We start from the raw sequence: 10,909 nt of genomic DNA, 5'->3' as shown, positions 1-10,909 counted from the left end.
GCAGATTTATTTTCACATCCACGTTTGCTCATATTTACCAAGGGTGCCAATATTAGTGGAGGGCACTGTATTTATTTATTTGTTTGTTATTTATTTTATTTTTTGTTTTGTTGCATGGTTCCATTTCTATTTTTGCTGTTTAATGAGTGGATTCTGAAAGAAAGCCATTAAATGGTCTATTGAAAGAGGCAGTTGTATTTATTAGCTGCTGTGAATATCAGATTTAATTAAGCTGACTGTGCCCCAAACGCAATAAACTATTTCCCTGTCTGTAAAAGTGTAAACCAAATGGTCCATACAATCAGAACATCAAAGGCACAATGTTCCTCAGGAAGTGCCAAATGTCTTGCAGCTATTTTATGTATTTGTGAATTGTGTCTGCATGCGGAGGTCCTAACAGTACTCTACATATTGTTGGTGACACAATGGTCTGAACTGACTTTAATAAACCTACACTGAGAAATAACTAGCCCCACTGTCCCCTGCAGACCAAAGCAGTGGAGTGCCATTTAGAAAACAAAAAAAATGAGCAAAACTGTGATTATTTTGCACATATTTTAATCCATTTGCTTTTGAAACTGAACTATAAAATACAAAATACATATATGTAGAAAATGGAAATCATTTGAACAATATAAAGTCTATAATAAGCAGCAAACACACAATACAAGCTTTGTTTAGCAAATTTTAGATCGGCATTAGTAAATGTTGCATGTAGGATGAACACATCCACAGAGGAAATCTGGCCACAGAGCGTATTTTTGGTTGTACGGTGCCTTTCGGAGGCATCTGGCTGCTTCCCTGTCACATCGGCAGAGGATTTTCGCACATCTGTCATTAAGCGTGTCTGCGTTGAAGACATAAATGCAAATTGTTGGCTGTGTAAAATGAGTAGTTTGCATACAGAGTGAAGGAAACCATAGTTTAACCATACATTAAAACCATCACTTCATGCCTCTTCAACAATATACTGAGTGTATAGCATGTTATGGTGTTTACTGCAGGAGCGAGATCTTAAAATATCTCGTGGTTTGGTTGAAAACACTGCCTCTTTTCGGCCTGAAGTCTCCCATCTGTTATAATACACACCCTGTATTACTACAACTTCCTGAAGCTGAAGGAAAAGACCAAACAAAACATTCATAGTCATACTTTTTCCACTTTCCCTTTTTAAGTTCTACTGACTTTTTCGGTTTCTTATTCTAATTCCCAGACTATTATAATGTAAAAAGGGATTCTAAAAGAATGTATGCTACTAGTCAAACGTTTTTGGACAGTAAGATTTTTAATGTTTTATGCATTTAAAATAAATTTAAAATTTAAAATAAGCATTATAAAAAGAGGTTTCCCTTTGTAAACTTGCATTTATGAATGTGAAATTTACCTAAAAATAATACCTGAATCATCTGCACTTCTTTTCTTTTCTTTTTTTGTACGTTTTTTTTTTCTTTGCGTAAGTTCCATTTTTTTGTATTTATCCTCATTGTCTATTTTTACATATTGAGAGTATTTGAAAGCATCTTTGTTCAGACAGATTCAATATCAATTTTATTTTTCAAGGTGGAAGTTTAAAGTCCATAAAAATAGGCCATTAACAAAAAAAATAATAAGAACATTTTAATTAAATAAAAAAATACAAAAGTAGAATAAGGAGAATTGGTCTACTTTGTTTTTTAATAAAACTTTTTAGGATTTTTTTTTTTTTCAGGTGTTTTACTTGTATAAAAATATAATTATTGTAATTAAGCACACTACCAGTCAAAAGTTTTTGAACAGTAAGATTTTTTAAAATGTTTTTTTAAAGACGTCTCTTCTGCTCACCAAGCCTGCATTTATTTGATCCAAAGTACAGCAAAAACAGAAAAATTCTGAAATATTTTTACTATTTAAAATAGCTGTTTTCTATTTGAATATATTTTAAAATTTAATTTATTTGTGTGATTTCAAAGCTGAATTTTTAGCATCATTACTCCAGTCACATTACTCCAAATTTTTTCAGGTTTCTTTGATGAATAGAAAGTTCATGAGAACAGCATATATCTGAAACAGAAATCTTTTGTAACATTATAAATGTCTTTACCATCACTTTTGATCAATTTAAAGCATCCTCGCTTAATTAAAGTAATAATTTTTTATAATTTCTTTCCTTAAAAAACTCCGGTATAGTGTACAATGTTACAGAATCTTTTTATTTCAGATAAATGCTGATCTTTGGATCTTTATTTTCATCAAAGAATCCTGAAAATCAGCATTTTAGGATCATTTCTGAAGGATCATGTGACTCTGAAGACTGGAGTAATGATGCTGAAAATTCAGCTTTGATCACAGGAATAAATTACATTTTAAAACATATTCAAATAAAGAGCGGTTATTTCAAATTGTAAAAAATATTTTACAATATTACTGCATTTGCTGTATTTTGGATTAAACACATGCAGGCTTGGTGAGCAAAAGAGACTTAAAAACTTTTGACTGGTAGTGTAACTATGCAACTTTAATATCTAAATAACCCATCATACCACAGTCAGCCTCCTCTTCATCGCACGTCCACCGATACCTGTCCGTTTTCGTCTGACAACCTGCGAATTCTGCATCCCCATAACAGCAGTCATGTTTGTGGCAACACCTAAAGAAGAACAAACGATCTTGAGATTATCTATAATGAAATGGCACAGAGGACCTAGCCCAGTTCTGTCTGGTTTTGAATTGTTTTCTCATTATGTAACGTATAATTCAAGTATACAATGTGATCTCATAGGTGGAGGGCCGCTGAGAATTTCGGCCAGATAAACTGCTGACTCTGTAAGATTAGATTGAGCAATTCCTCTGTGGAATGCGGTGTAATAATATCAGCAGGTTGGTTTATGCGTTTTCCTCCCTCTGTCTACTTCCGAAGAGCTCTTTCACTGGGAACGGCGAAATTGGTCTCTGCATCCTAAACTGAGGTTAAGGGGAATTGTAATTTTGTGTGTGGGAGAGCTGGGAGTAAGCCTTTTCCGGATGTCTGAGGGAATGCCACGGAAACGGGCACACTTTGACCAAGATGCATGAAGTAAATTTAAGAGGGAAAAGCAAAACCACTGCAAAAAGAAAATTTGTTGCTTGCATTACACAGATATTTATAGGTAATGTGGTGTCTCACCAGTCTGCTCTGTCCCGGGGCCACCCCTGACCCCCGAGACCACAGTAACATCCATACATCGCATAAGTTAAAGCTGATCGTCCCGTGCTGCACCTGATCACGCCAGCTAGTTCCAGCAAACCCCTTTTGCTCCTTGAAGACCTCTGTGGCTGCAAAGAAGCCATACTGACTGAAAAGAGTAAAATGGTGAATTGTTTTAAGGCTTTTCAATCAAATATAACCAATTTACCTTTACATTTATATTTATTAATTTAGTACATATTCTCACTTACAATGCTCTGTTATTATGATACCATAGAGATTTTACATTTGCATAATGTCTGTAAGTCTCATGGAACAGCTTCAAATCTATTGTCCTGAGTGTCCCAAGGAAAGAATAGGACCATTTTTCACCAATGCAGTGTCAGATTCCACTGATGAAGTGTTAGATTCCAGTTGTGTGGGATTTAGGATCTAAAAGGATCTTAATGACGAGTGTTTCGCTCTTAGTCATAAGTATGCACTACCAGTCAAAAGTTTTTGAACTGCATGCATTTATTTGATCCAAAAATTTAAAATTTTTAAATGTTTACTATTTAAAATAACTGTTTTGTGTTTGAATATATTTTAAAATGTAATTTATTCCTGTGATCAAAGCTAAATTTTCAGCATCTTTACTCTTCAGTCTTCAGTGTCACATGATCCTTCAGAAATCATTCTAATATGCTGATTTGCTGTTCAAGAAACATTTTATTATTTTTATTATTATTTATTTATTTAAAACAGTTGAGTACATTTTTCCAGGATTCTTTAATGAATAGAAAGATCCAAAGATCAGCATTTATCTGAAATTTTGTAACAAAAGTTAGTATTGGGGGAAAGAAATGATAGAAAGTAAAACTTCTATTTAGCAAGGATGCTTTAAATTGATCAAAAGTGGTAACAAAGATATTTATAATATTACGAAAGATTTCTATTTCAGATAAATGCTGTTTTTCTGAACTTTCTATTCATCAAAGAAACCTGAAAAAAAAATCTACTCAGCTGTTTTCAACATAATAATAATATTATTAAATGTTTTTAAGCAGCAAATCAGAATATTAGAATGATTTCTGAAGGGTCATGTGACTGGAGTAATGATGCTATAAATTCAGCTTTCAAATCACAGGAATATTTTACATTTTAAAACATATTCAAATAGAAAACAGTTATTTTAAATAGTACAAATATTTCAACATTTTACTGTTTTTGCTGTACTTTGGATCAAATAAATGCAGGCTTGGTGAGCAGAAGAAACTTCTTCAAAAAAAAACATTAAAAATCAAAAACTTTTGACTGGTAAAAATTAATTAATTAATTAATTAATTAATTAATTAATTCACTCATTTCTAAAAATTCATTTTTTAGGATGTAAAAAGATTATTAAGTAAGTTTTATAAGAAAACACAACTTCAGTCTTTCAACTTCACAATATCATGTTTAATTTATTGTATTATTTGCCATTTCTTTGTAATTATTTGTAAAGTTTACTTTTCAAAAAGTAGTTTTTCAACCTCCTTGTGTCCACTCTTCCCTTGATTAAATAAATAAACTTATTCCTGAGCAAGCTTGACTGTCAAAAAGTTTTAAAACGTTAAAATTAAATGAGTAAATGCATTACCCAAAGAATGCATTACTTTCTTTTTGTTTTTGATAAACTATTATATAAATTAACTAATATATATATATATATATATATATATATATATATATATATATATATATATATATATATATATAGTCTACTATTCACACACACACACACACATACATACTACGTGTACAGTAGTAGCAACCTAATATTATTTATTCAATAGTTAGATGTGATAGCATCTATAATAAAGCAGTGTGAGAGTGAATAGTGAAATGAGATGTGAGCAGTCTCACCTGTAAATAGCAGGAATGTGTGATACAGCGCAGGCATTGTGCTCACAGGTAATAGTCCAGTCTCTGCTCAGTCTCGGATAAACAGAGTTCCTCAGTGCTGGGCTTTATTTAGATGCTGAGTAATCTCAGGACATCACTCCTACTGTAATCCTCGCACTCTCTCACTCCTACAGGCTGCCGGGTTAAAATTACGTTAAAAGTTAAAGTCTGTGAATGTCGGATAATGTGTACCCCCTCTGATGACTGGTTGGGTTTTCAGTTCGGGACCGCCCTATCCCTATGATGGCTGGTTGGCTTCTCCATACAAACAGCTTGAGCTGGATACGCTGCCAACTGGGAGGTCATGATCTAACACGCCGGCACGGAGCTATTTACTCTCTCCTGCATCTGTAAATGAACTATTCATGAACTAATTTAGACTTTTAGGCCACGCCGCGGTCTGGACAGCTGGAACAATTTGGAAAATCACTGTAATATCCGATGTAGTATTTCGCACTTTGTATACCTGAATAGTATTACGATGCTATCTGGAATACTTGATTCTGATTGGTCAATCGAGGCCGTTGGTAATGGCAACACTATATAAAATGGACTGAAAACCTATTTCTTATATAAATTATGCTGGTGTTCTGTTCCTGCATAATTTAAACCAATCCTACAGTATAACAAAGAAATTTTCACATGCATCAACAAGTAGCTAAAATAATAAAGTACAAAAGGAAAAAAAAAAGGGGGTGAGCGGGTACATAAGCATCAGTTTAAGCAAGTTTTGGACCACAAACCAGTCTTAAGTAGCACGGGTATATTTGTAGCAATAGCCAAAAATACACTGTATGGGTCAAAATGATCGATTTTTCCTATATGCCAAAAATCATTAGGTTATTAAGTAAAGATCATGTTCCATTAAGATATTTTTAAAATTTCCTACGGTAAATATATTAAAACTTAATTTTTGATTAGTAATATGCATTACTAAGAACTTAATTTGGACAACTTTAAAGGTGATTTTCTCAATATTTTTTTTTTTTTTTTACCCTCAGATTACAGAATAGTTGCATCTTGGCCAAATATTGTCCTACGGTTTTCTGGTCAGGGGTCACATATACAGTCAAGCCCGAAATTATTCATACCCATCAGTCATTCTTGAGAGGTGGGACAAAACAGGGTGCAAAATTTAAAAAAATAAAACTTTGTACTCAGACAAAAAAAACTATATTTATGTATCTTATATGTACTAAGCTACTGAGCTATGCTTTGATACAACCTCCCAACTTTTCTCTTTTTTTAAAAAAAATGTGTTTTTTAACTTGGAATGTGTAATATAATTTCAACTTTATCTTTAACAGCTTTCTAGATGTTTTTAACATTTCAAAACACATTCTCATGTTAGTAGACAGATTACACTTTCACATGTGACCAACAATTCCACAACAAATATAAAATATCATAATGAAATATCATCAAACTATTCATCTGACGGAGGTGACAGAACTGACGGAGTTGACACATCTGACGGTGTTGACCAAAACCTGAATTTGTAGTCATTTTAACTATCAAATACATTGAATCAATTAATTACTGTATTAAAACAACCACAACAAACAGTGAGTATGTTATTGTTTATAAAGCTTCTATTCAAGAGTCACATTTAAGTATTTTGATATATTATTGGAACACAAAATCTTACGGTGGTGACATCTGACGGTGTTGACAAATTTGCCATTTCTTTCACAAAACAAATGGAGTTCATGTAGTAGACATTTTGTTTTTTTTCTGTTGATGCTAGAGGCTAATGGAACCTGCTTCAGGAGAATAAAATGGTTTAAAGATTTCAAATAATTTTCTCAGAAATTGGATGTTTGGTGTTGACATATCATAGTTGTGACACACAAAATATTAACATTAGAATTAAAATATTCTAAAACTATAAAACTTAGCAGAGCCTGTGTGACATTGATGTACTCTGCAGAAGAGGACTGTGGCAAGGGGGTCCTTTTAGAGTGATAGCCCCTGATATTCCCTGATTTTATTACATTTTAAGTAATGTCTGACGGTGTTGACAAAAAGTTAGGACACACCTTCGAAACCTTATTAAACACACATGTCTGACTGAAAAACAACCTTGCTTTAATATGAGATATTATTAAGTGTTGCCTTTGATAAAACAAGGTCTTTTTCATCATTAAAATTTTTTTTAATCCATTTTATAGCATATGAATGAATAAACCCTTCTCTGTGGACACACAGTTTTAGATGTAGTGAGAAGACAATAAGTGTCATAGATTTCACATAATAATGAGCAAATGATATTGAAGGGGATAATTGTGTTAAATACATTCTATTATTAATCCCCATAGCATTTACAATTGAAAATATGTTTTATTTTTAAAACTAATATCAGTTATAATTGGTGGACATGTTTTGTCCCATGTCTCAAGAATGACTGCCCTGTCAAATTCTGACTTAAATTTACTTTTATTCAACCAGCAAGTTTTTTTTTTTTTGACCGGAAATGACACAGCATCATTGTGGAAAAAAATATTTCTCAGCTTTTATTTACATTTGAACAAAAAGTGGCATGTCCAAAATTATTCACACCCTTTGCAAACTGTCACAGTCTATAAGGGCTGAAAGGGCTATAAGACCATATCTAAATGTTTTGAAGTTGCAGTGGCTACAGTCAAAGTATTATTAAAAAATACAAGACGTTTCGCACTGTGAAAAATCTCAGAGGACGTGGTTGGAAGCCAAAAGTGAGACCTGTGCTGGCCAGGAGGATAGTGAGAGAGGTAAAAAAGAATCCAAGGATCACCACTAAGGTCATCCTGATGAATCTGGGCCCTGCTGGTGGCAACATCTCAAGGCAGACAGTCTAACGGACACTACACACCGCTGGGTTCCACGGACACAGACCAAGGAGGACACCACTTCTCCAGATAAGGCACACAAAAGCCAGCTTGGCCTTTGCAAATGCTTATCTGGACAAAGAAGAAAACTTTTGGTCTTCTGTTTTATAGTCATATGAAACTAAAATTGAATTGTTTGGCCACAATGATGTAGCCTTCATTTGGCGTAAAAAAGGAGAAGACTTCAACCCTAAGAACACCATCCACACTGTCAAACATGGTGGTGGGAACCTAATGTTTTGGGGGTGTTTTACAGACAGTGAACCAGGGAAACTAATCACAGTAAACAGCACCATGAAAAAGGAGCAATACATCAAAATTCTCAACAACAACATCAGGCAGTCTGCAGAGAAACTTGGCCTTGAGCACCAGTGGACATTTCAGCACGACAAGGACCCAAAACACACAGCAAAAGTGGTGAAGAAATGGTTAGCAGTGGCCCAGCCAGAGTCCTGACTTAAATCCAATTGAGAATCTGTGGAGGGAGCTAAAGATCAGGCTGATGGCAAGGAGATCCTCCAACCTGAAAGAGTTGGAGCTCATCGCTAAAGATGAATGGGCAAAAATACCAGTGGAGACATGCAAAAAGCTGGTCAGCAATTATAGGAAGCGTTTGATTGCTGTAATAGCCAATAAAGGCTTTTCTACTGATTATTGAGAAGGGTATGAATCATTTTGGACATGCCACTTTTTGTTCAAATGTAAATAAAAACTGAGAAATATTTTTTTCCACAACGATGCCTCTTGTACATCATCTTATCTTCTGGGAGACGTCTGTGTCATTTCTAATATAAAAAAACTTGCTGGTTGAATAAAAGTAACTTAAAGTCAGAATTTGCCAGGGGTATGAATCATTTCGGGCTTGACTGTATATTTTACACTTCCATAGGATGTTACAATGCAATTTAAATACAGAAAATGTTCTTTGCAGGTAAACACCATTAAATTATTATTATTTTTATGTGAAAATGTTAAGAAAGAAGCATATAGTAACTGTTTTAAATAGCTTTAATATTTTTAGATTTTGACATCACATCTATATAAATTTTAATCTCTTTTTCAAGCACTATAAAAAGAGATTTGCACTTTGTAAACTTGCATTGATCAATGTGAAATTTACATAAAAATAAAATAACACTTATAAAAGTTTTTTTTCTTGTGAGGTCTATTTTTACGTAATAAAAATTGTCATTGTCTATTTTTACATATTGAGAGTTTTGACTCAGTTTGTTTTAAAAAAGCATTTTTGTTCAAACAGATTCAATATCCATTTTGTTTTTCAAGGCGGAAGTTTAAAGTACATAAAAATAGGCCACTAACAAAAATAAATAAATAAAATAATAATTAAATTAAATTAAACTTAAAAATAATAATTAAAAAGTAGACAAAGTAAATATTTCTACTTTTTTTAATAGCTAGATTTTTTTTTAGGATTTTTTTCAGGTGTTTTACTTGTATTTTCAATTTTGCACTACTTTATTGTACACAGTATATTGCAATAACAAAGTAATGTTATGTACTGTTATTTGACGTCAGTAAAAATATAATTGTTGTAATTACGCACACTACCAGTCAAAAGTTTTTGAACAGTAAGATTTTTAATGTTTTTTTAAAGAAGTTTCTTCTGCTCAACAAGCCTGCATTTATTTGATCCAAAGTACAGCAAAAACAGTACAATTCTGAAACATTTTTACTTTTTAAAATACCAGTTTTTTATTTGAATATATTTCAAAATGTAATTTATTCCTGTGATTTCAATGCTGAATTTTTGCATCATTACTCCAGTCACATGATCCTTCATTTGAATATTCTGATTTGCTGTTTAAAAAACAATTATTATTATTATTATTGTGTTGAAAACAGCTGAGTGGATTTTTTTCAGGTTTCTTTGATGAATAGAAAGCTCAGAAGAACAGCATTTATCTAAAATAGAATGTTTTGTAACATTATAAATGTCTTTACCATCACTTTTGATCAATTTAAAGCATCCCTGCTAAAAAAAATATTAATTTCTATAATTTGTTTCCTCCACAAAAATAAAAAAATAATAAAAAAAATTACTGACTCCAAGCTTTTGAATGGTATAGTGCACAATGTTACAAAAGCTTTTTATTTCAAATACATGTTGATCATTGGATGTTTCTATTCATCAAAGAAAAAAAAAATTGATAATAATAGTGTTTCTTGAACAGCAAATCAGCATATTAGGATGATTTCTGAAGGATCATGTGACAGACTGGAGTACTGGAGATTTGATGCTGAAAACTGAGCTTTAATCACAGGAATTAATTACATTTTAAAATATATTTACATAGAAAGCAGTTATTTTAAATAGTAAAAAATATTTCACCATATTAGTGCTTTTGTTGTACTTTAAATCAATTCTGAAATAGTTTAACTTTTTAAAATAACTGTTTTGTATTTGAATATATCTTAAAATGTAATTTAATCCTGTGATTCCAAAGCTGAATTTTAGCATCATCAATCCAGTCACATGATCCTTCAGAAATACTTCTAATATTCTGCTTTGCTGCTCAAAAAACATTTATTTAATATTATGTTTATCTGAAATAGAATGTTTTGTAACATAATAAATGTCTTTGTCATCACTTTTGATCAATTTAAAGCATCCCTGCTAAAAAAAAAAGTAATTTCTATAATTTGTTTCCTCCCCAAAAAATGTAAAAAAATAAAAAAATAAATAAAAATGACTGACTCCAAGCTATTGAATGGTATAGTGCACAACGTTACAAAAGCTTTTTATTTCAAATACATGTTGATCGTTGGATGTTTCTATTCATCAAAGAATCCTGAAAAAAATAAATATTGATAATAACAATAATAATAATAATAATGTTTCCTGAACAGCAAATCAGCACATCAGAATGATTTCTGAAGGACCATGTAAAAGACTGGAGTAATGATGCTAAAAATGTAGCTTTGATAACATGAATAA

At 32.0% G+C, this 10,909-nt stretch overlaps 1 protein-coding gene across 1 annotated transcript; it reads right to left on the bottom strand.

Annotated features, from left to right (window-relative positions):
• Nucleotides 1-571: 571 nt before the first annotated feature.
• pla2g10 (phospholipase A2 group X) lies at nt 572-5,232 on the bottom strand. Its single transcript, XM_073829497.1, has 4 exons — nt 5,048-5,232; nt 3,143-3,311; nt 2,520-2,626; nt 572-847 (listed from the first exon to the last, which is right to left on the bottom strand). Exons 1-4 carry the CDS (start codon nt 5,082-5,084, stop codon nt 699-701), a joined length of 462 nt encoding a protein of 153 aa, XP_073685598.1. The 5' UTR covers nt 5,085-5,232; the 3' UTR covers nt 572-698.
• Nucleotides 5,233-10,909: the final 5,677 nt, after the last annotated feature.

The sequence above is a fragment of the Garra rufa genome, chromosome 1 (assembly GCF_049309525.1).
Source record: "Garra rufa chromosome 1, GarRuf1.0, whole genome shotgun sequence".
Taxonomy (NCBI): domain Eukaryota; kingdom Metazoa; phylum Chordata; class Actinopteri; order Cypriniformes; family Cyprinidae; genus Garra; species Garra rufa.
Note: the sequence above shows the minus strand (reverse complement) of the source record. Positions and strands in the feature narration are given on the sequence as shown.

Excerpts from the sequence above, each read along its gene's own strand:
- pla2g10 (XM_073829497.1), bottom strand. The coding sequence starts at position 5,084 with ATGCCTGCGCTGTATCACACATTCCTGCTATTTACAG. Across the intron at positions 3,312-5,047 it reads CACATTCCTGCTATTTACAG|TCAGTATGGCTTCTTTGCAG; the intron begins GTGAGACTGCTC and ends TACTCTTTTCAG. Across the intron at positions 2,627-3,142 it reads CCCCGGGACAGAGCAGACTG|GTGTTGCCACAAACATGACT; the intron begins GTGAGACACCAC and ends GTTCTTCTTTAG.